Source organism: Lepeophtheirus salmonis, chromosome 1 (assembly GCF_016086655.4).
Source record: "Lepeophtheirus salmonis chromosome 1, UVic_Lsal_1.4, whole genome shotgun sequence".
NCBI lineage: Eukaryota > Metazoa > Arthropoda > Copepoda > Siphonostomatoida > Caligidae > Lepeophtheirus > Lepeophtheirus salmonis.
In genome coordinates, this window is record NC_052131.2 from 33,876,350 (window position 1) to 33,901,983 (window position 25,634).

The following is a 25,634-nucleotide window of genomic DNA, read 5'->3' on the forward strand; positions in this document are numbered from 1 at the left end:
TAAAGAATAGGGATCTTAAGTGCTCCATGAATTAATTTATACAAGATTATTACAATTTTGAAAATTTATGAGCTCACTCGCGTGATTATTTTTGCCATGCCTCCCACCCTTGGATTTATCATTATTCCTTCTAAAATTATTAATATCATAAATTATATAGCCTATACCTAAGAAATATCACTACAATATAAGATCGTACGGAATATATTTCAATTAATAAAACGCCTATTCGTGCAAATCAAAAAACATATATATATATTATAATATAACTTCAACTCGTACACATGCATTTAAAAAATAGTTATAAAATTATTCGTGGCTCCATCTGGAGTTTTAAAGGTCAATCACTACACAGTAATCCATAATTAATGTTATATAATATATTCAATAAATACATATTATAAAATAGCTTCGAAAAACTAATTAAGCAGATGTAAATAAGCAGAAAAAAGTAACATTGACCCCGACGTGATTCGAACACGCAGCCTTCTGATCTGGAGTCAGACGCGCTACCGTTGCGCCACGGAGTCAGTTGCACATCAATAAGAACTATTATTTATTTAAACAACTTTTTTAATCATAAAACTACGATTTATTGAACTTTCATCAATTAATATGGTGTAGTCACAAATTTTAACTGTGAAGAGTTGAAAAATTACCGAGTCTGCTGCTATATTTTATTATTTGTACAAATACTATGGGGGGGGATGATTAAAAGAAAACAAGGTCATTCAATCAAATACAGGTGTGGATTAAATATATATTTTTCTAAAAAATAATAATTATATATATAATCCTGCTGACAGCCTTATTATAAAAAAACTATATTTTCAAGATTTATTCTTAGGATCCAGGTTTAATATTTTTCTGTCCTTATTTAGGACTGAGGACAAGAGTCTATAGAGATAAAATACTAGCACAGAAAATGTAGTAGAAATCAGTTTTAAAGGGTAAAAACATCGGTGCCGGAATGTATTTGCAAGGGGGATTACATAATGGTGATTGGTGATGTTATCAGAAGAGCCGACATTTTTTTTTTTTTTACAGTTTCAACTGAGTCTTTTTAAGTGCAAATTGAATAAATAATCGAAGGTACAAAAACTTTTAAGTGTTTCAATTTTTGGGAAGAAACTAAATTTGAAAGAACAACCTTTTTGATTTTTTCCCAATTTTTTTATATCTACAAGCTAATTTTACTTTATTGTCATGTCTATAAACATTCTGTGAAAGTGGGGGGCAATGGGTTCGGCGCCACTGGGTAGGACTGTATTCATCTAATCATTATTTATTTTAAGAAACTCACCGAATTTATTTATAACATTGTTAATCTCTTGAGGAGATATCGAAAAATAAGTAATATTATATTAATTAAAGTATTGTAATTACTCTTGATTCTAAGTAATAAAACTAAATTACATTTCCACGGAGTAATATCAAATAAGTAATGAGTAACTTATTACGATCAAACCAACCAAAAAAATTGTTTCAAATATAGGGATCGTCTTTCTTTTTGGTTGAACTAAAAAAGTTCAAATAAAGGATATTCTATCTTATTTTGAATACATGGTTTAGGTATATAGATTTACTAAAATATATTATGTCTTAATACAAAATATAAATATCTATGTAATCCAGGAGGATTAATAAATAATCAATGAATACTTAATTTTTTAATATATTTGAAAGTCTATGAAGCAAAGAGTTAAAATATAGATTAGCTTAAAAACTCTGTTTAATCTCTTGCATATATTTATACCTTCAACTAGAAAATTGAATAAGGAATCCAATTGCTCGGAGCCTTTCGATTCAATTTTTTTCAACTTTTCCCATTGAATGAAAATTGGTATCAATTTCAGTAGAATGTAGTAACACATATAATCGAACTAAATGTTTATTATTATTTGATTTTTTAAATAATCAGATTTCAAATTCCAGGAAATTTCTTAACTTTGACATCAATGAAATTAGACGTATAAATCAGGGGTGACCAAGCGGAGGCATAGTTGAGTACATTAAAGCCTCATAAGTAAATACTTACTAGGAAGAATTATCTTATTATTCTTCATCTTATATGCAAATATAAATTAAGTCCATATACATGGAAAAATCATTAATTAATGCGACTCAAATAAAAAATAAATGGATTGTTATTTTAATAGAAAATGTCTATAAGTATTACATAATATGTATGTAAGCAAATATAAATCGTGGATATAATATCTGAAAGTATGCATATCACAATTATTCTCCATCAGACTCAAGCTTGATATCATCATCATATTCCTTTTGAGATACCTATTGAAAAAACAAAGGAATTGCCTCTTTAGTTTAATGTTTAAATAAAAGTATCTGTATTATTATTTACCTTGCCCTTCTTCAATTTTTTAAGCAGTCTAAAATCCTTTTCTAAGTCATCTTCATCCTCCTGCGATATTTTTTCCTTTTCCCTTCGTTTCTTCTCTGACACTAAATGACGAAGTTTTTTACGATCCTGCCGCTCAACATTCCTTGACCATGCTTGGGTATCGCTTAAGTGTTCCTTCATTCCAGGCCACTTACCAGATTCTTTATAGATTTTTAATTTCTTTTGACGGGAATCTTCACGTAGTTTTTCTCTGATGAATAAAAAAAAGAAGATCAATTTATACATTTATTTTATCTCCATGTAGTTATTTAAACGAAAAGGAATTCCTTACTTATATTTAATGGAATTGAGATCGACTTTCTCGGGAATAAATCCTGTGACTTTGATTTTTTTTAACTCTGGCATTTTCGGCATTTTAAGAAGACCATAGGCAGATGCAAGTTCTCCAAAAGGGAGATCTGATGAAATAAAATATCGATTTAAACTATCTAATTTCAAGAATAAATGAAACCCTTTGGAATACCTTTTACTTTAAGGATGTATTTGCATTCATGCTTGGAATAAGCTCGAACGTATGACACAAAGGCTTTAATTCCCTTTTCCATTAGGTCTCTATCGTGTAATAACCAATTCCGAATCACGGGAAGTGTCTTAGGTAAACCCGTGATAACTTCCATTTTATCAAAATCCACCTAGACAAGATATTTCAATATGCAATTTGTACTAATGAAACAGTAAATTATAATTATTTCAATACTTTTTGATTTATCTTGATAAAATCGATATAGGAATCTTCAGTCGGAAGGAGTAGAAGCAAAGCATTCCCCACTGCACCACTACGAGCAGTTCTTCCAATGCGATGAACAAATGCTTCAGCCGTTTTAGGAGCATCAAACTGAACAACCCATTCTACGTCAGGAAAGTCTACTCCTCGCGATAAAACATCCGTACATACCAAAACACCCATATCTAACTTTTTAAATTTATCAAATATCTTGAACCGCGTTCCTCCTTTTTGTCCGTGTAAGGCAAATACAGGAGTGTTATCATCCTTAAGAAATCTTTCTAATAAAGTGGAGAAATACTCAACACAGGCACAAGTAGAAAAGAATACCATTGTCTTCTTCCCAGCAGCCTCAGTCTTGAGGAACTTGAGTAGAGTAGCAAACTTTTTCGCAGGAGGATCACATTTCATGTAGTAATTTGTGAGTTTGATTGGAGTAGAGAGCTCATTTTCTTTACCATGCTCCTTGACTTTGACCAAAACTGGATTGCGGAGTCCAGCACGGATGAGTTCATCTAGATCCTAAAACACAAGGCATTATTCTAATTTTAGATATTATCCATGGAATTATGGTCTACCTTCGTCTGTGTTGCAGAAAATAAGGAGGTTCTTCTTTGTTTAGGTAAAAAGGATATGATTGTATTAATGGCTGTTTCAAAACCTAAGCTTAAGAGGCGATCCGCTTCATCTAAAATCAAAATTTTCTGAAATATACATGTTTTAATAATTATATTATTTCAACAACAAAAAATCAAAAAGAACAAACCGTAGATTTGAATCCTCTTGCCATTTTTTCAGCTTTCAATTGATTAATGGACTCCGTTTTCCCCGTAAGTATGTCTTCCAAACGACCCGGAGTAGCTATAATAATCTTTGCTCCTTCTTTTTCAAACTATAAATGATTAGATACGTAGATAAATAGATAGATTGAGTCGTGCAGGTTCATTTTACTTTTCGAAGAGTTTCTCCAACACTCGAAGAACCTCCGCCCCCAATGATAAGGAGAGAGTTTAAAGAAGGGATTTTGGATAAAAATACCTCCAATACTTGACTAATTTGGGATGCCAACTCTCTCGTTGGGCTCAAAATCAAGGCCCCTATATCATGGACTTTACTTTCTTCATTCTATGTTAGAATTATAATGATAAATTATTTATTATTAAGACATATTTAGACTTACAGATGAATTCAAAAGGATTTCTAGAATAGGAATAACAAAGGCTAAAGTTTTTCCACTCCCCGTCACAGCCTCAGCACAAACATCCTTTAGGCCCAAAAATAATGGAATGGCGGTAGCTTGAATCGGTGTCATCTTCTTGAACTTAAGATCATTATGGATCACATCTAGAATAACTTTGGATTTAAGGGGTAATACACTCCAATCGTCCATTAATTCACTTTCTTCGCCGTTCCCCATTATTAAGGACTTCGTTCATTCGATGATTTGAAATGTGAATGAAATGTCACCTTGTAGTAGGACAGCACGTGCAATGTTTATATTTTGATTTTCTTTGTTTATATTGGGTTTATGTACGTCATTGAATACAATATATCGTCACTTTTCTTAGTGGACACTTAATAATTGACCGTAGAGTCCATAGTGAATTAATCCACTCTTGAAGTATACTAATTTTGAATAATTTTTATATATTTCTAATATTTAAATACATATTATGTATATCACATGAGAAGATAGCTCAGTATACTTAGTTTATAATAAGATTAGAATGCTAAGTATTAGGAGGTTGGGTGACTTTATTGAGTAAACTCCATAACTTTTCTCCTTATTTCGTTTGTTTCTGTGTGTTATTAGATTCTGTCTGCTTCTGCCCTGTTGCCCGTCCATAACTTTTTTATTATATTGATACAAAAGTTGTTTGATTAAATTGATTCGTTCGGTAGTAGTCTCAAGTTTGAGATTTGTTCGGAAAAGAATCAAGAATGTCTCAGCTATTGGAGAACCTTCCTCCTCAATATTCTACTGTCTACTCAACATGTTTTTCACCGGATGGAGGTTATTTAGTCGCAGGGAATCAAATGGGTCTTATCGCACTTTTCAGTTTAGAGTCCATCACATCCCGAAGCCCAGAGATTATTTCCTCCTCCAAAAAAGTTCATATGAGTTTTTTAGGACATGAAAATAAGACTCCTATTTATGCTCTACTCTCAACCAAAGACTATCTCATATCCGGCTCCGTGGGTAAAGTAACGGCTTGGTCCTGGAACGATCTCATACATAGAAAAACTGCGGAAATGAAATGGGAAATCTTTCTTCCTCCCGTTCCTGGAACTGCGGTCTACACAGAAGTAGTTTTATTAATTATAAGACGCAATCCAGGACTCATGTTCTTATAATATTAATTAAACAGGTCAATTCCATGTGCATTGATGAAAAGTTTGGAACTGCTGGACGACTCATTGTCGCTGGAGGAGATAATAATGTTCACACCTATGACTTGGAAACGAGAGAAGAGCTTCGAGTACTTAGCGGTCACGATAATTTTATTCACAGTTCCTCATATTGTCCTGTTGGAGGTCTTATAGCAAGTGGAAGCGAGGATGGATCGGTACGTCTTTGGGATACAAGGAAAAAAGTTGCAGAAGTGAACAAAATTGAGCCCTATAGAAATGATGAACTTTCTCGCCCCAAACTAGGGAAGTGGATTGGGGCAGTGGCGCTTTCTTCAGACTGGCTGGTTCGTATTTCTATGTATATTTTGGGCTTAGAGCAAAGGTAACTTTTTGTGGAAAATGAGATTTTTAATTTGTACAAATCTATGTACTTATACTGTCAGGAAGTATTCTATACTTTTTTTTAAAGTCTACGTTACAATGTTAGGAATATCTTTACTTTGAATGCTTTATGATTCAATGTCTCAAAAAAATCAATAATATTCCACTGGTTTTGCTCCAGACCCACACAACGTAGTCATAAAGATATACTTTCTTTTGTTGTATTAGGTCTGTGGTGGTGGAGCACGTCCTGCTCTGTGGCACCTACGTTCCATGTCACCCAATGCCATTCTTCCGCCTGAAAGCCAGTCCGTAACGGTCCTTACACTTCTCCAAGATAGGATTATCATTGGAGGCCTGATTAATAAGTAAGAATTGGAGTGTTATAAATAATTTACTTATTACTATTCCTTTCCTTTTATTTACAGATTATACCAAACAGACTTTACTGGAAACCTTCTCTCAGAGATCCCTGTCACACCAAGTTGTCTTTATTCCATTTCAACACAAGAAAAGAGTATCAAAGTCCTTGCAGCCTCTGGATCATCTTCCAAAATTGATCTATGCATCCCAAACTTTAGTTATAAAGATCAAACCATTACGTTTCCTTCCAAATTTGTATAGAAAGTTCAACAGCAAAAAATAAAACCACACAAGAAGGTTACTTTAGGATTTTTTTATTCTTAAAGCATAAGAACACACACACACCACTTATAAGTCAGTGTTTCAACAACAACAGAGAGGAAAATGTCTTTATAATAGTATAGATAATATATATTTTAGGATATATAACACATTTTCATTGTAATAGAGGGAATGAGGGGAAAATTATATATTTGAAGAGGAGAATATCCGGAAAGAAAAATAAATTAAGAGAAAAAAAGTATAATCATTTGATGATATTGTTTGGAATCATTAGTGAATATATAGTTCATTTTATTTGTGTTTTTCATAAAAATGAATGAACTATTTTGGGTGCTGATATTAAGAAGTCTCTTCGGCGGACAAATGCGTAAGGGAAAAAAGAAAATTAAATTTTAAATATGTTTAATATTTTATCAAATTGGGCATAATTAAACACAAAAAAATATGATAAAAAAGTAGATGACTAAATAAAAGCACAAACGTTGCTTGTTCCAATGATATTATGATAATTATAATAATAATTTAAGTAAATTATGGCACTGAGAAATAATGTGTCCATTATTTCATTCGAAAAATACCAAACCTAAACTGATGATGATGAATTAAGATATAAGAAGTTAAGATATTAAAATGGTATTATTATGTCTAGATTGAAGGAAAACGATAAGCAAAATATTCGTGTCTCAAGAATTAATAATAATTGCATCATGAGACGAGCGATACGTACAGAAAGTAAACAAAATGGTATGAAATCCTATCTGCAATATTGGGGTTTCTCATTGGCGAATAATAAACTTCATTTCTAGAGCAGCACCAATTATTTATTTCAGTTTTCCAAGGACTTACTTATTGACAAACTTGATTACTCATTTCTCAAAAGTAATGGATTCCATTATTCCAAATTGTATGTATAGTATGTAACGCTGCTGCATATAAAAAATGTAGGTAGTAAGTGCAAGGGGCGCAGAAGTAGTAGAGTAGTTTGATTACATAAATATTCTTCTTTGTGTAGTCTGGACAAAAGTGGAGCGAGAATGTCTCCATCATCATCATCAAACTGTCGTTTCCTTAAATAATTTAACACGGTTATGATCCTTGATTTCGATGTATCTTGTTAATATTCGATGATCAACTACCACAGGAGTGGGTGACGTTGACGATGACTCGTGCTGAAGTTGTTGATGTTGTCTTCCCGACTCGTCTTCCAACTCATTTTTGGGCTCAATAATCTCTGGAGGAATCGGAGAATGAGGAACATGGAGACTACTAACATTGTTGTTATTATTTAAAGGAGTCGGAGAAATGGAGGAAGAAGTCACAACATTCTTCCCCGACTTGCGCTCAACAACAAATGCTTTATCTTCCAACCAAGGAGAATAGAGTTTATCCCTACGTTTAGACTTAGATGATACTGATTGGTAGCGTGTATCAGAATTATGATGCATGTTGACCTCGTCATAAATACCATAGGAGGAATATCTCGGAATAGGAATCCTTGCGTTTGACTTCAAATTAAAGAGTAAGAAGACGGGCTTATGATCACCCATGCAGGCATTGCGCCCTATAATATCGTATAACACACTGCTGACTTCGATCTTTTTCCTTATCTGACAAAGATCTGGACTTGGAGAGGGTGAGATAGGCGTTGAAGCCTGAGGAGGTGGTGGATTATGAATGAGTTCTCTTGCAGGATTACTCAGTAGTACCCGGTCACACCATGCTGGACATCTCGTTTTCATGTAGCGAGATGATAATGAGGGCCTCTCTTCAAAAGGATAGGTTGGAGGGAAGTTGATTGTAAATTCTGTGAGCCTTTGTTGAACATTATAGACTTCATTATCAAGGGAGGCCCATTGTCGCCAATCCGTATTAAATGTTCCATCGTAGTGTTCCCCGAGAGAAAATTCCTTTTTACCAAGGGATAATACAAGTTGATCCTCCCTATTTCGAAACTCTCTAAAATCATCATCCAAATTTCCGTTCTCTGAGCGAGGTGATAGTAATGGATCATGGGGATAAAGGGATTGATGATGATTCGTTTCCTCTAAGGGATGTTCTTGTGTTAGTTTCTGTAGTACCCGTTGAGTGTCTAAGCGAAAGTTAAAATCCCCGAAGATAATGAATGGAACATTTTGCTTATCATCGTCTTGAATGAGATCCAATGTATACTGAAGAGCACGTCGTCTATAATTGACGTAGACAGAGGGGTCGGTTTCGAAGGAAACGAGATTCGAAGCATCATGAAAAAGATGAATGTTTATGAGATCCAAAATGGTTCCATTGATACGCCACCGAGTTCTAAGGAAACCTTTTCGACTCCAGCGATTATCAGGAAATAAGTAAAGAGGAAATTTGTGTTTCTCGACTAGAGGTTGAGCGTCTATACATCCGAGATGCATGTGATGTCCACAAGGGGATTCAAAACTTCTTTTCTACAATAAGAAAATTATATTAATTAATGAATATACATGGATGCAGTATTTTGAGTAAGGAAGAAGAATAAAATTATTAACTACTACATTTATGTAGATCGATCGGTCTTAGGCTTAAAGATCCATCAAACAAAAGTTGTTAAGAAATATAAAATAATAATGGTCAATATGGTTCATAAATAAAAGGTCAAAGGAGTCATTTTAATGATGATTATGAGGATAATAAAAATATTATATTAAGGACATTGTCCTAGATGTATTGAGAGAGAATTCGTGTAAAAATGTAAATACTTATTTCATCAATTTCTTTTTAGGATATATATTTTATATATGTAGGTATTGCACACTTACTTCAAAATTATAAATTTCGACATATTGAACACTCTTATGAACGAGATACAGGCTTCCTAGAGCTGTGAACCTAGTGAAAGGAGTAGATAAAAATGGAATATATTATTAAAAAAATGTATTATTCAATCAATGGCAAATATTAATTAATTGTACATTCATTATAAATAATGATTATTTTAAAACCTCTTGCGGTTGTTGATTAATATAAAAATACTATTAGGACATAAAAATTTAACTCAAAATTATGTCAAGAGATCCTAAATATTTATCAAGCAAAAGGAAGAAAAAATGAACCATCACAAATTTTCTTGTTTTATCGAACGATAATAATCTAATATTTTGACTTAATAAATTCGATATTTTGACTTTTTAAATTCGATATTTTGAAATATTAAATTCGATATTGAGTAGTATTGAGCTACTTTTGATGAAACTTTTCAATATTTTGACAACATGATATCATAGCTTGACAACAAAATTATAGTTGGGCGGATGTACTTGCCCATCCACCGTATGTAAGGACCATATTCAGGGATGGAATTGAATAAATTTAGAAGAAAGACTAGCATTCAAATATTCCTGATTTGATTAAAATCTATAATTAATATGTCCCTGTACATAAATTGATTGTTTAATGAGATGCTTAGGTTTGTTTTTGTTTTATATGCTCTAACATGTATCACAGTATCTATAAGGTAATAAATTTTTCCGTCTTTTTGTGCGTCTATTTATATTATACATGTAGACATGAGTTCCTTCTACGGGGTGGACCCTAAATACTGTCAAAATTAAAACTTAAATATAACTCATAGAGGTCTAGAGATATCATTGTAAAAAGTTCGCTAATAAATAATTAATCAAACGTCAACAATGTTTTTTTAAAACATTTGTTAGTGATCCTTCATTTACAAGAAGCAATAAATCCCTCAGTTTGTTGAAGTCTGGCACGCCTCCCAGTATTGTTTTTTTAGTGATGCTAAAGTTTTTTCTGTGGAGGTCATATTCAACTCCCAAAAATATCTGATTTGCCCTATAGGAGCTATTGAAGCAAAAATCAAAGTAAATGATGGTATAAGGTGCCCTTAGCTGGTCCTGTAGGTCTCTCATTATCTTTGTGACCTCGGAGGGTTAAAAGTAACAGCATTGAGTAAATGAGCATCTTCCTGGAAAAAGTATTAAGCCATGGGCCAATTCCCGCTTAAGGTAAGATACTTAACCCTTTCAACAAGTTGGTGCCCTCTCTAGCACGTCCAATAGGATACAAAAGTGGTGTAACAATCATTTCCCAAGCTTTTAGAGCAATAACTTTTAGCCTCTATCCAGTTCGGATTTGAATCTGATGGATTTTGGAGAACAGGGTCTGCAAGAAGCCACATGCAAAATTAGATGTACTAAAAGGCTCCTTAATTAAGGATTGGGGGAACGTTCCATGGATGTGGTCTGTGTCTAGTAATAGCTTACCTAACAAACTCAAGGCTGTAATTTCTGCAGAAGTGGGCCCTAGTAGTATTCAAACCAAATTTTAAATTTCTAAATTTTTTTTAAATAAAGGATTTATATACGATTATCAGGGGTCTCTGCAGAGGGTTGACTGAAAGGGCTGTCACCCCTACCCCCAAATTAAGGAATTTTTCTTTTATACTAGATTTTTTTTTTTTTTTTTTGGTTCAGGATGAAAAATTTTAAGCGAAAATAGAGATTTTTTTTTTTTTTTTTTTTTTGGAAAAATTACTTTTCTAAACAAAGGGGTGATTCGGGCATATTATGCAGCTGAGCAAAAATTTAATAATACATTTTTTACAGAAAATGTAATACTTTATTTTATTTCCTTAAAAAAAATCATTTTTTGTGAATAGCTATGGATTTTGGATTTTTTTTAAAATTACAAAAACCAAAAATATATATATTATCCTGCAGACGCCTCTGATTATTCATTTTTTAGTATTTAAGGTCCACCCTGTGCTATACATAATTATTTTCAAACCTAAATTATGCGCATACTTAATTGTATCTAGGAACGATACATGTTTTTAAAAAAGGATAGAAAAAAACGAGTTTTTATGTTGATTTTGAGCCCCTTATTATCATAGACACAGAGCCTAATACATAATTACTACTACTACTTTGACTAGTATATTATATAGAACATCATACTCTACTAACTAACAACATGTGTGAATACGTCACTAAATTAGTATGTACTAACTCTATAGCCAGGAGTAGGTATTAATATTATTTATAGACATTAAGTAAGTTGATTCTATTTGATGAAGAACGTCGCAGTAGTATTATAAATTAAGTAGAGAAACCGTGATGACGTAGCCTTCCAATAATAACACATAGCCAGGCCATATGTTATAGAAAGTCAAGGTCGGTGGTAGATTTTTTCTGTTAGGAGGGAGGTGAATTTTTTTTCAAATTTTCCAAGATATCATTTCTAAAAAAAAAAAAAGATTGGGCCTTTTTTTAAACTTCCTTTAATTGGTCAGATGGAGTTGCATTGATTAATTATGAGTCAACATTATAGTATTCAGGGACATCCGCAAGGGGTGGGCTGGAGGGACTGTATCCCCCATTTTCGATTTTTTTTCTTTTTACTAGAAAATTTAATATTTTACTGTGAACTGTGAATTTTTGAAATTTTTTGCCAAAAAAATTCATTTTTGGATTTTTATTTAATTTTCCCCTAAAAATAATACATTTTTGATGTCTTTTGCTCAATTTTCAAAGAAATGACTTTTTTAACGAAATCATCTTTATAACCTTTTTGGATCCATTTTCCTAAGTCTCCGTCGATATTTACTTCAATGACGGTTTTAAGAAATAAATATTTTTATCTATTTCTAAAAAAAAGTTATCTTTCTGGAATCCCATTTCTTTTTTTCGGGGATGTTAAAGTGTAATTAATTATAACTAATTAACAATATAATATGTTCGTATTATAATGAAGAAAAAAATTTGCAAGCTATCTGCAATAATCTTATACATATTTCACATATCTTGTTTGTCATAATAAACCATCAATATTTTATGAAAAATTCAAAGGACCGGTAAGAAGACTGCAGTGGAATGAATAAATAAGGTCAGACATAACATTGGCCCCTCCTATACCAATAGGATATATGTGGGCATGTGGCCTGTCATCCTTCAAATCAAAGTAAATTTTTTTCTCAAAATTGAGAGTGAATTACTACATACATTTGTATTCTTCAATAGATTATAATTGATTTATATGAACAAATTAGTGTTTTTCGCCTTTTGGAGGGACCGCAAATTGCAACTAAATTAGCCAAAATTGATTGTCACAATAAAAGAATGCAAAGTTGAGAGATTTTAAGTCTCTTAAATCAAATATAGATGATAAACAAAGGGTAAATCATCAGATAAATTTGAATACAAAGCCCATAATTTACTAAAATATGTCTATGAAATATTGACCAATGTGCTTATATGAAGAAAAAAAATTAATTGGGAGTTTCTCCTTTGGATTCATACAGACGTTCAGTTGAAGTTATTGGATATTTCGTAGTCAACTACATTAAGAATTTATGACTGTTTTGCTGAAAACCTTTTCAAGATAACCAATATATTTTATTTACAAATACCAGGGGTGTCCGCAGGGGGAGGGATTGTAGCCCCACCTCCCGAATTTAAGGAATTTTTAATTCTTATATTCGAAATGTAATTATATTTTTCAATTTCCTGTGAATAGCTATGGATTTTTGAAAAAAAAATTATGTTAGAAATTTAATTTTTGAAAAAAAAAAAATTCAAAAAATTTAATTTTTTGTGAAAAGCTCTGGATTTTTGACAAATATTTTAAATTTGATTTTAGAATTTTTTTTCTAAAAATTTCAATTTTTTGAGATTAACTATAGATTTTTGATTTTTTTTTTTTTGTGAATAGCTGAGGGTTTTTTTTATTTTTTTTCAAAAAAAATTAATATTTGAAATTTTTCCAAAAACACAGACCCTCCCCCTCCCAAAAAAAAAAAAAAAAATATATATATATATATGTATACATAATCCTTTGGACGCCTCTGAATCCATACTACTTATATATATCATTATAACACACTTTCTAAGTGTGGGAAACCCTGGTATATAAAATCTATAAAAACCGAAGAATGAAGGATTCACAGGTTATTTTTTTACATTAACAGCCATTGTACTCTTACTCCTCCCAACCAGATTCCATTTCGAAAAAGTATCAAAATGAATAAGGAAGCACAGGACAGTAAAAAAAATGATGGAAGTGTATAATCAAGCTTATCCCCATTTAAACCAGAAATAAAGTTACAAAAAGCTACCGAGTCATACCAGAACAATATTCAATCATTGTAGGACAAGATTGCAAGAAGAAAATCCATTTAATTAAATGGGTGAATTATTAATTATATAAATATTTACTACAACCTATTTAAGTAAAGGTAATATCAAATATTAATAGGGGAGGGGGCTAAAAATTGAGGACCTCCAATCCGAGGGGGGTATCAAGTTTTGGACAAACACAGATAGGGGGAGGGATGGGTCAAAAGTCCTACTTTTTTCCGGGCGTCATAAATGTATGACCACTTTTCTTTTTTTGTTCAAGATTGTTTTTATGTTGACGCACCAAATATGCAAGAAATGAAATGACGATATGTTAATTCAAAATATTATCATGCATATGGTATGTCAATACAAAAGCAAGGAAGGAATGATTTTTCTGATTTAAAAAAAGTCTTAATTACATTTTTTATTATTCAACTAATAATAATAATAAATTATTATCTACCATAACTACTAATTCCTATTAATGATGATTTTTTCAGATTAATCCTTTAGAGTAGTGTTTCTCAAGCCCTGGTACACTAACTCCTTCTAGAGTCTAGGTCAGTTGTTCTCAAATGAGGGGTTATTTTACAAGGGGTAAATCAAATTTAAAGAAAAGAAAAGGGCCCACATTTATCTTTGAACTAGACCCTGCTCACGCTAAAACATGTCATTATAATCAGAATCAGGAGCATTCCTAACCTTCATTATTTGGGAGGGCTTACCTCCAAAAAATTTCATCACCTTAATACAATACTTATGTAAATTGGTTTATTATATATATATAAGAGGCTAGCAACGGCACTGATCAGAATGTAATGTTGTATTCAAGTTACTACCATTGAAAAATTAGATGAATAGTTTTAAATGAAGGGAATAATGCAATATAGTTGAATATTCCTTGAATTGTCGATAGATTACTGATATTATTATTCTATGTATAAAGGCTAAATGCACACAGTTATATTACCCATAAATACGAAATAATTTTAAGGGATTAAAATGAAATGATCGCATCAATGTATGTGTATGGTATGGTGCCTAGTTGGTGATTAAAATGGTTCGTGCTACATATAATTAAACAAGGGGTTTTTTTTAAAGACGAATCCATTGCAACTTGTACAATCTCTTTGTATAAATTAAAAATCGCATAAGTAAATATAATATAACAAATGTATCAATAGTCTCATTTGTTCAGAATAACAAATAAAGAAAACATAATTGTTTCCACTCTAGCTACGACGCATATATATCCTGGTATTACAATACATATTACACACAAAGAATTAAAAGGCAGTAGTAATATTACTAATACTTACTTATCTGAAGCTTTATAATTCTTATCAAAGAAAGCAACAATCCGCGTATAGCCTATTTCGTGACCTTTATCAATGAAATCCTTGACAAAATCATCTACATGTTTCATAGAATGCTCAAAATTTTTACCACCAACCTGTAAATTGAAATTATAGATCGGTGAATGTAATAAATATAAAATAAAATAGACTAGTCGAGGATCAAAGAATTTGCATGATAATTATAATTATTAATATAAGGTATTTATGGAAAAAGGACAAATGAAGGAGGAGGACTCCCTCACATCCTTCTCACATTGGTAGAAAGAAATAATGATTTATATAGTATTAACAAAATAATACGATAAATTCATCATTTACTTTAAAGTACAACTACGATACTTTAATCTGAGAAAAGCTTTTTTAGAGAGTAAAGCACACATGATCATTGAAAATTATATTAATGTATACACTTTCTCCCATTAAAAGTATGTATGTAGTTAATAGATTACATTTGTTATAATCACTATGAATACATTTTAGTAGTATGTATTCCACATACTAACAGCAACAAGGACAATTAATCAATCATTAATTAATTGTTATATATAATTACATTTTATGTAGGTATTATCCTATTCGTCCATCAACAGGGGAGGGATAACTGCAGACTGTTCAGAGTTCAATGTTTTTATATCATTGAAATAAATCGTTAATTTCTAGTACTACATATATTATGTCCTGTACAAGTTGTGATTTTGTGCAAGTTGTAACTTGCACCGTAATATCTTCTCATGCAAGTTTAATTCGTTGCTGGATGGAGCTCCTAAGTAATAGCAATGTATCCCATAACAAATAACTTTTCTTTTTTAAATGGGAGCTTGAGCGTCCCATCGGCAATCTGTTTGTGTCAACATATATATATATAACCTCGTATGTCAAGGCAAATTCTTGCTCAGAATCCAGCTCGTATCTCAAAAAGCTCGTATTTGGGGCACTCATATCTCAAGGTTTATAAGCAAATTGTACAAGTTACAAAACAAAAAAGAATATTTTTAAATGAAGAATTTAGAATACTTATGGGGAGGATAATGCAATAATTGAATATTCCCTTAGATGCTCTATATTTACTAAATGAGTACATTTTGAATCTTTTTATGTGAAAATTACATATTGAGCATTGTATTCCGTTGCACATTATAAAGTTTAAATGCCTACAGATAAATACTTCGTAAAAACACTTTAATAGATCAAAATGAAATGATAACATCAATCAATATAATTGATAAGTAACATGACGTAGAAAGGGTTACTTGTACAATCCGTTTATATAAGTTATAACTTGCACGGACATCGCAGCTTGTACATAATATGTACAACATTATAGTGTCTATATTACATAATTAAATAATTATTAATCACAATGAATGTATTTATACTATATTGTATATAATTAAGTGGTTCATTAGTGAACTTCCTCAGTTTTTATTAAACATTATTTATCTTATATCCTTATAAAAGCCAAATGGATGATTAATTGATATACTTAGGTATAATGGGTAATACCACAAAATTGCAAAAATAGATTGAGGAATGACTCATAGGATATAAATTAACTTTCCTTGATTTTTTCAACAAAACAAGATATGATATTTTTATAAAAATAAAATAGAATTGAATAAAAACCAGACGACCTTTTTATAGGGCTTGTTCTAATAACAATAGTAGGTACGTATTTAAAGCCAATCATAAAAGTAAATGAACTCATAAATATTTTATGGTCCATGGAAATACTTTTGTAGTCATATATATGTATGAATTACTGTTATTGAATGGTTTTTGAAAGAAATGTCAGCTCAAACAACATAAATATATTCCATGACATTAAAACACCATAAAAAGTAGTCAAAATGACATTTTCATTGTGGGTTTTATATTTTTTGTTAAAAAAGTGATTCTGTACTTATTTTAAATAAAATATGATACAGAGGGATTTGAGCTCTTTTTCATCTAGGCTACTGCATGATGTTCATGTCAGTTTCACATATTATATTTTTAGGTCACACGACGTGTATGTACATACCGACTACTTTTGTACGACACGTATATGTATATAAACAATATTTAATCAATTTACGAAAGAAAGAAAAATAGATCTACAAATATTTACAAAGTGTAAATTAATATAACAGAAGCAGAGAGCACAACAAATATATGTACATATTGAATTGAAGGTTTAAAATACCTACAACACCTGTCTTTATACAGTGATGCTCTCAGATACGTGCTTGTTGCTGCAAAACAAAATGTACACTTGACATATTACTAATAGATACATAGGAGCAAATTATAAAATTAAATAAGTCAAAAAAGTGAGAAATTCAAATGAGAGAAATTGATTTGAAAAGGGAATTAAACTCTCATCTCCCCCAGACGCAATACTCTTCTTAAGAACATACATATAAATTACATTCCCCATAAATCCTCTTTCCTACCTCTTGACAATGTAAGGCAATGAACTGAGGCTGCAGTCGTTTAATCTTCTCAATGACTTGCCTCGTCCACTCAGGAACCAAATCACCAGGAGCTTCAAATATAGATCCAATGTTTGCAGTTGCTAGTAGTGTGGAAGTTAGTTCTCCATCTGGGACCACGACGAAACTACTCATTAGTCTCTCAGCTTCTGACAAGGAAGACATGGAGGATGTCATATTATGAATGTTGTTGACATGATTCGGAGTAAGAGATCCTCCTAGGGAGGTTCCGCCACTATTATTACCAAGGACTCCTAGAGGATCAAAGTCACATTCGAATGCCATGATTTTTTAATTGATTAAATATCTCTATGGTTTGGCGAATCTGGAATAATATATAGGAAGAATAGAAATGAGTTGTAATATAATAATGGTTGATGTTTTTTTTTTGTTTTTGGTAACTTGTTTTAATTCAACATGGAAATAAAAAGAATTAAATAATAATGATAAGATAATATTTAAATCACAGCAAATTTTGACTTGACATTTAAAAAAAAAAAATGTATTTTCAACCAGGTTATATAATATAATATTAATATAGTAATATTGTAGACAAAGACCGAACACAAAAGACAAATTGCGGAAAAAAAAATAAGCATATGTTTATAGATAGACTATATTTAATCTCCTAATACCAAAAAGAAATCATGTTCATTACGTGATTGATATGATACGAACGACTTCAACCCGGATTTGCGTAATTAATCCCATATTAAATACAAGGGATGATAGTTACAATACAAATAAAACATTCTGATTAAAGTCAAATGATAGTAATGTAGAATTATAATATGATATCCTTCAATTTTAACTTGAACAATAATCATATATTACACTATTTAAGTAACTAAGTGCACCAGTTTGTATATTAATTGAAATGAATACTCTTCTTGACAATCTTTTCATTTCACCTCCTCCTCCTCCTCCCTTGTTCATCCTTGAAATAAGACAAAGCAATAATAATACCCTCTTCAATAAATTCCAGAAAACAAATGAGTTTCCCACGCATTTTCCCATTAACTTCATATTATGAATAATCTTAAGATATAGTACATATTTTAGGTGGGAGATCATGGATCGATTTTATTCATCATTTGCGATACCAAATGTAGATACGAATTATAATGTATAACCATGGGTCATAATCATAGAAATATTAAATACAGCTCATTTAAATAATATTTGACAGAGGAGGGGAAAAAAATTACGAATGATTTGTTTTTTCCTCTTTTAAATGACTCAGCCTACGGAATCCCGCCAAATTCATAGTATTGTCTTCATGGTTTCATAATATTTGTTATGTTAACATTGTTCGAAATGTCTTTTCTCCAAGTCTACAAATATGGAAGCCATATCACGACAGCTCTTACTATGACAAATAAATATGTCCATCGAAAATTACAAAAATTAATTTTATTTTAAATTTGGAGAATTCTTTTTTTATTTAATTTATTTTAAACGGAGAAAAAACTTACCAACTTTTATTTTGATATATTTATATAACAAGAGTTGAGACAATTTTCGACTAAAGTGGCTCTTTTGGACGAAAAATTGGATGGATGACAAATAAATGTCGTCGTAGCACTTATAGAACCAATTCTTTGTAGTAGTAATAAAACCTCTACAACATCAAATTGCATTCTCCTTCTTAAATGAAATGATAATTCATAGAAAGATTGCAAAGGAATAGATAGATAAGTCGGTGAATAAAATAGGGAATCAATGTCAACAACTATTAAAGGGATCAATGAGGTTGAATTCGGATACTACTACTAACACACGAGACTCCTTCTCATTTCTGTTGTCTTTAAAAAAATGTTAAGTCTCCATTGAGAAAACAGCGCACGCCAAGGGAAAAAAAATATAAACAAAAATCCCAGGCTATTCCGCCCAAAGACTAATAATGGCAGGAGGTTCCTCTTTGACAGAATGGTGTGACGTCATACTTGCTAACTCTATGTTTATGAAGAGTAAAATCTGTTACTAGTACTCTTATGTAGAATGTAATACACAACAGTAAACGGGAGCTAAACCATAGGCGAAAGCCTACAACTCCCTCCACTCTTGTCCCCCCCCCCTTCTCCTCATATCTGCTGCCTTTAGCCTCTCCTTAGTGAATTGACAATGTGCATCTCTTTCAAGTACAGTTCCCATCCTACAGCAAGAATCCCACAAAAACCACACGCAATTAAACAACAAAGTAGCTTTCATGTCTTAGTAACACATATATATTTTTGTAATGTTTTTCAACATTGAAGTAACAACAATGTTCAAATTTGATGTTATAAATTAGACTTCTTGTTGCACAGGGGGTTCGTAGCCCTCTGGTCTCTCAATGGTCTCCCCAGTGTTGGGGTCCGTTGTTGTGGTCTTTCCACTGCCCTCTCCGTGAAGATCCATCAATTTGTTCAAATCGAATCTAGGCTTTTTGAGGACCTTGACCTTCCTGATATAAACGTCGTGAAGAGGGTAAATTCCTCTGCAGGCCTTTTGAACGTCGACCGCCATGGAGTCAGGAATCAACTTCTTGACAACTTCCTTCAAATCGCAGGAAGAGATTTCACGGGTCATGATGTCGACCATCTTCTTTCTGATTTGACGAATCTAAAATAAAGAAATAGGATTAATATACATACACCAATGAGTGTATCAGTACATGTCAACTAAAACTAGCAACATAAACAATTACTTAATAAAAACTTAAATTAGTATTTGAAGTCAAAATGTTCGGAAAAATAAGTTAAGGTTGAAAAAATATATAAAATATGTTCTTTCTTAAGTCGAGTGTCCCACAAACAGAACTTGTTTGGTTGAAATTCAAATATTAGTTATCCTATTTTTAAGTACTTGGTCCATAAAAAACCCGAAGACTGAAAGACCACAAAAATAGATCCAATGTACACAGCCATATCATATTACTAAGTTCGTCTTACCTGTTGCGATTGAGCATAACACGCCTTTTGGTTAGGAGACTGTCTGCTCGTGAAACCAATGCAGAAAGCACGGATCAAGTAACCATCCGTGGTTTTTACATCAGCATGTGCCTCAATAAGAGTTTGCCACTTCTTAACAACGGATCTGAGCTTATCTGTGGTCAAATTCATTCCATAGAAGTTGGTGAGGCAGTTGCGGCCTTGAACATCTTCACAGATGAGCTTGAACTTCTTGAAAGAACGCTCAGCATCAGTTTCGCTTTGCAAATCAGCCAAGGAAACCTCGTAGACACGGCCCTTCAACCCGTCAGAGGCGATCCTATATAAAAAGAAGGATTAGCGATCGTGAACATTAACATACAAGTAAAGAGAGAATGAAAAATGAGTCAATGACGGAGATAACATCAGAGCCAAAGTGTCGTCTTGAAAAAGAATGGAATGAACATCCCTCTTGAGAATCAAGAGAGGGGAAAGTGATCAACAATGCCGTGCCGTTCGGTACGAATAGAACATCCGAGGTGAACAACCCCGACATCCCCGACCCGATCCACGCGTCCATCCATCCCATTTCCCTCGGAGAATGGATTATTGGAAGTGCTCATCATAATTGCTACCTCCGCTATCGAATCAGAGGAGAAGAAAAAGTAATCACCTGGTTCCCTGTGTTCTATTAACGAGGGTCTTTCCAACCTCACGGACTTTGAAGATGGTTGGTGCCTTAACATCGTACCAATCCTTACGGGTGAAAGGGTCCACGACCTTCTTCTTAGCGCCCTTCTTGCCAACCTTGAGGCCCTGTAGACAATGAATAAAGATACGGATTAGATGTCGAATGAAAGCATGGAAATCTAAATTCTCACTTTATTTTTCCCAACAGCCATGTTTTCACGTGTAGGGTACAGGATCAAAAGAAAGAGAAGAAGGGGAACCGGAACAAAGAAGGAATAATGCGCAGGCCATTCTTACCAACTGAAGCTGTAAAATCACACTCACATCACACTCTCATTTCCCTCTCTATTTATACATACCCTCATTGTAGGAATGGTACAAAAATGAGGATTCGCATTTTATTGCCCTAATTGGGATTTGTAGCATGTATTTCAGGGGATTTTCAAAGATTGGCCCATTATTTTCAGTTGGTATAACTGATGTGCCGTTTATATCAGGGATAGGATGAATCTTAACAATTCACATATTAAACTTTGAATATAAGTGAGTCTATCTGGATTTTGTAATGGCGGTAATATATTTTCAAGGGTTGAAAAGAATCTACGATTATTTGAATCCAATTTTGTACCTATGGAATTTTTTCTTAATCTAAGTTTTATTGGTTTTTAAATATTATGCGTCAAGCAATGTATTAGAATGACGTCATAGTCTTGATAAAAAACTCATTATCTTAATTCACGATATGAATAAACTTTCATTCGTAGTAGTAAACTAATTAACATACAGAAAACTGAAATTTGATAAGAGTACTCTGACTTTGGTAAAATAAATTAAAGGCTATATTTTATATTATCTGGTTTTCTTTCATTGACAGAAAGATCTGATTTAATTAAACGTTTATCAAGTACAATTCTGTTACACAAAATTTAAAAACCTGAATAGTTTTTTGAATATTGTAATTTATTACTAGATAGAGATTTATCTTTCCTAAAATGTTATTCTAAACAAGGTGTAAATATTTATGTATAAAATTTAATATTTGGCTATTACAAAAAAAAAAAAAAATGGAGTAAGGGACTATAGGTTGTATAATCGACAATGTGTTTATTACTGCTAGTTGCTATAAAAATATATATATTATAATATGTCAACTAACATATTATGTAGATAGACAATACTCAGCCAATACCCAAGTAATTTAATAGGACTATGATTGAGAGTAATAATGTCGATTGGTTACGTTAATGTTCCAAATAGAACGCATGTCACGTGGAGATGTGGAAAGTTTTGTGCACTGATCTCCTACCTTGGTAATCGGTAATTCCTACATTAGATGGCGTATCAACTATCATAATAAAGGCAGTTTTAAATTAAAAGCCTCATTGGTAGGATGAAGTTGCGCAATAGATCTGGTGCCACTCCGGCTGGATATTTATAAAATATAGAACTCATTGGGAGAAGTTAAACCACACCTTGACTAAAATCTTGTAACCAAATTTTTGAAAAAGACAGCGTTTTTTTGTCAAGGAATGAAGGTATGTGTTCAAAATTTGGTGTTGTTTTTTTTTTACAATTTGAAATGAATAATTATTCATCTTGTTGACGTCCTTTTAAAAAAAGGTCATTCAAAAGACATGACTTAAAAACATTTTGTTAAAGTTTTGTCTAAAAAGTAACGCGACATCCTTAAGAAAAACTCCACTAACGATCATGTTTCTTAATACTCTCAATTTAGCAATGGAATCTTGTATAGTAGGAAACACAATTTTTTTGTATTTACTTAGTTCAAGGATTTACGCTTCCCGTCCTAAATATTATCCAGGAACGATGATTATTACGAAAATAAGGTACAAAAATCCAGTGTAGAATGGACATGTTAAAAAAAAGAACCTCAAAATCAACTTGTTAACTCAGACAATTTGAAGAATTTTTGGAGGAGAGAAAGAATAATCATGGACGTCTCATAGCTCGAGATGTTCATGGAATAATACTCATCGTATTTCTTTAAATCAGGTACAATCAGTTGTGAAAACTGACAAGGGAGGAAGGAAAAAATGATATAAACAAGGGCATTAGCTAGAATTACTCCAATGTCGATCCCCAATTCTACTCTAAGTCCAAAAAGGACTTACAATTATAACTCTGCAACAAATACTCAGTGTTACGCTCCGTCTTTTATGAGCACACACACGAATGTTCAATAAAGTTTTGAATATAATTGAATCTTTTTAGGAAAGGAAGTTCATTACTCAGGGATTAAATAATAATGACAACTGCTAAGGAAAATAAAGGCCCAGCTATAGCATATACCGGATTTTTATCACTGATTATTACTCAAAGATGTCTTGATTTTTACGATGAATCAAGGTTAATCGGAATTTCAAGGTTATATCATAAGTCATAACTATAGTTGATAATATTGTAGAGAAAAACGCGTGCGAGGAGACAGGGGGGAGAAAGACACATGGTATCATTGTTTGAAATACTGATGTGATTATCAGTGATTATCACATCAGTATTTATCAGTTGCCTGCTTTATTATGATTTTTGAGGGTGTAACGAAAGTATTTATTAGCAAAATGTTTAATAAAGATATAATACATATAATTGACTTAGACGATTTTTATCCGTTACAGTAGATTTGGAAACGTCACACTCCATGAAATAGTAATTTATTGTGAACCATATTCTCAGAAAAATAACTAATAAAACGACAAAATAAGAGTATTTCGAAATATATTTGAAGTTCCAAATTTAAAATAGAAGCCTTAAATTAAATATAATCTACATACTAAAAGATAAACCATCATACATTTAAGTTAAATATACAAAATTAAACAATTAGAATCATATAACCAATAATAACAATAAATTATAAATACAGAATATTGAAATAATAGATTGATCCAAATAATATCTTCTTGTTCTAACATCGGAATTCAGTTCAATATGTCATAACTTGAGGTTGCAAAATACAAGCCAGACGTGGAGTTTAATCAAAAAGATCATCATCACCTTTTTTCCTTATGTGCAAGTTGCATATACAATTGTACACAGGATAGATATATTTCTACCGATGAGATTTTAATAATTATTAATAATAAAGTAAATCATAAGATAATGTTAGATTTCAATCCATATCTTCTTCCAATCTTAGTAAGAACAGCTTTTAGAATCCCACTTTCATTTATTTCATATTTATCTAAAAAAAAGAAAAGTTAATCCATGCAGTCAAATTTAACTGATAAGACAATTCAGGCAACCATTCTTGACTTATTGTAGTTTTCTTACATGACATCGTAAAGATTTAGAGCAAAAGCTAGTTATGTAGTAATGTCCGGCGATATTACTCCTTATTAAGAGCATCAAAAAAGATTTTTTTCTCCGCTATTTATGCTTATATAACAACATATATATACAATTGGTAATTATAATGCTACACCCAATGCAACTACCCCCGTTGTTGTGACCATTTAAGCAGTTGTTTTTGCATTTTATGAGTTTTCTGAACACCATTTCTTGGAGCCTATCAACCATAGCTAAGCATTAAGTGATAAAGAAGTAATATTTATTGACTATGTAATATTGGAAAACCTAATGATCATACCCAAGTCTTTATGTGAAGAAACTAGTCTCAGAAAAACTAGTTGCGAACCATCCAAAGCTACTACCCCCGTTGTTGTGACCATTTAAGCAGTTGTTTTTACTATTTAATGAGTTGTTTATCATAATTCTTTATATGTTTAGCTAAAATAGAATCATATTTTAGGGTTAGATTTAAAAAAAGATTGAATACTTACTGTTAGATAGTACAAAATTCAGAGTTTCATTTCGAAATTAGTAAATATTTTATACTTTTTACTGATAACTTGATCGTCATTTGGTGTGGACGACTCAAAACACTTTTATATGTATTTCTATAAATGACATCAGTACCAACATCCTCCATTAATTTAATGATGGCTCCTCGGGAAGGGATAGGTTTACTCGTGTATTTCTCCATAATTTTTTTTGACATAGATGATTAGCAATTGATAAGGTTATATTACATGCAAAAAGCATCTTTGTGAGATCAGAGTTAAAGTCTGACTTGATGTATTCATCATTAACTTAATTTTTTAGATGAATATCCATTCTGTTGATATGAGATGAGAATAATGAGTGGCGTGTAATTCTAGATAGGACACCAAAGGCACATTTATTTCGACAAATCCGACAAACCATCTGCTTCTCATCTTGTAAGTAATTCCCAAATTCCTGGGCCTCCATTTTCAGAAATCCAGACAGAAGGCGACGTTATTTTAGGCATTTTATTCAGTTCTCTATCGACTATCACCATCTAATATTATATTAATATTGAATAATAAAGGCGGGAATGATGACGTTCTTGATTGATAGAAGAATATGTATATTATTTAATCAATGATAGCCATAAGTATTTCTTCTCTTCTGCTCGCACGCTTTTCTATTCTTACCAAAATTATCACCCTTAGTCATAACGCGTGTACGACTGATGTTTTACTTCCACCACGCTTTTTACCATTGACGTCATAGTGTATGAGTGGTTGTGAGTTTTGTC

The 25,634-nt window shown here is 31.9% G+C and overlaps 4 protein-coding genes and 1 non-coding gene across 6 annotated transcripts; 1 reads left to right on the forward strand and 4 right to left on the reverse strand.

Annotated features, from left to right (window-relative positions):
* Positions 1-458: 458 nt before the first annotated feature.
* TRNAW-CCA (transfer RNA tryptophan (anticodon CCA)) lies at positions 459-530 on the reverse strand. Its single transcript has one exon. It is a non-coding gene; the product is annotated as a tRNA-Trp (tRNA).
* Positions 531-2,129: 1,599 nt separating this feature from the next.
* Positions 2,130-4,657, reverse strand: LOC121125612 (ATP-dependent RNA helicase DDX55). Its single transcript, XM_040720801.2, has 9 exons — positions 4,330-4,657; positions 4,101-4,274; positions 3,916-4,041; positions 3,728-3,853; positions 3,123-3,671; positions 2,889-3,057; positions 2,697-2,823; positions 2,366-2,615; positions 2,130-2,295 (listed from the first exon to the last, which is right to left on the reverse strand). Exons 1-9 carry the CDS (start codon positions 4,564-4,566, stop codon positions 2,242-2,244), a joined length of 1,812 nt encoding a protein of 603 aa, XP_040576735.1. The 5' UTR covers positions 4,567-4,657; the 3' UTR covers positions 2,130-2,241.
* Positions 4,658-4,965: 308 nt separating this feature from the next.
* On the forward strand, positions 4,966-6,546 carry thoc6 (THO complex 6). The gene is made up of 4 exons (XM_040720823.2): positions 4,966-5,456; positions 5,519-5,845; positions 6,111-6,250; positions 6,311-6,546. Exons 1-4 carry the CDS (start codon positions 5,091-5,093, stop codon positions 6,504-6,506), a joined length of 1,029 nt encoding a protein of 342 aa, XP_040576757.1. The 5' UTR covers positions 4,966-5,090; the 3' UTR covers positions 6,507-6,546.
* Positions 6,544-19,352, reverse strand: 5PtaseI (inositol polyphosphate-5-phosphatase A). 2 transcript variants are annotated; one of them, XM_040720813.2, is made up of 5 exons: positions 18,929-19,352; positions 17,415-17,778; positions 14,944-15,077; positions 9,311-9,380; positions 6,544-8,959 (listed from the first exon to the last, which is right to left on the reverse strand). In XM_040720813.2, the coding sequence occupies exons 2-5, from the start codon at positions 17,736-17,738 to the stop codon at positions 7,580-7,582; spliced, it is 1,908 nt and encodes a 635-aa protein (XP_040576747.1). In that variant the 5' UTR covers positions 17,739-17,778; positions 18,929-19,352; the 3' UTR covers positions 6,544-7,579. The 2 variants fall into 2 exon arrangements, with proteins under 2 accessions (XP_040576747.1, XP_071745445.1); XM_071889344.1 differs by lacking the exon at positions 18,929-19,352 and adding an exon at positions 18,662-18,780.
* Positions 19,353-19,654: 302 nt separating this feature from the next.
* Positions 19,655-21,403, reverse strand: RpS3A (ribosomal protein S3A). The gene is made up of 4 exons (XM_040720835.1): positions 21,247-21,403; positions 21,039-21,181; positions 20,387-20,705; positions 19,655-20,057 (listed from the first exon to the last, which is right to left on the reverse strand). The coding sequence occupies exons 1-4, from the start codon at positions 21,265-21,267 to the stop codon at positions 19,743-19,745; spliced, it is 798 nt and encodes a 265-aa protein (XP_040576769.1). The 5' UTR covers positions 21,268-21,403; the 3' UTR covers positions 19,655-19,742.
* Positions 21,404-25,634: the final 4,231 nt, after the last annotated feature.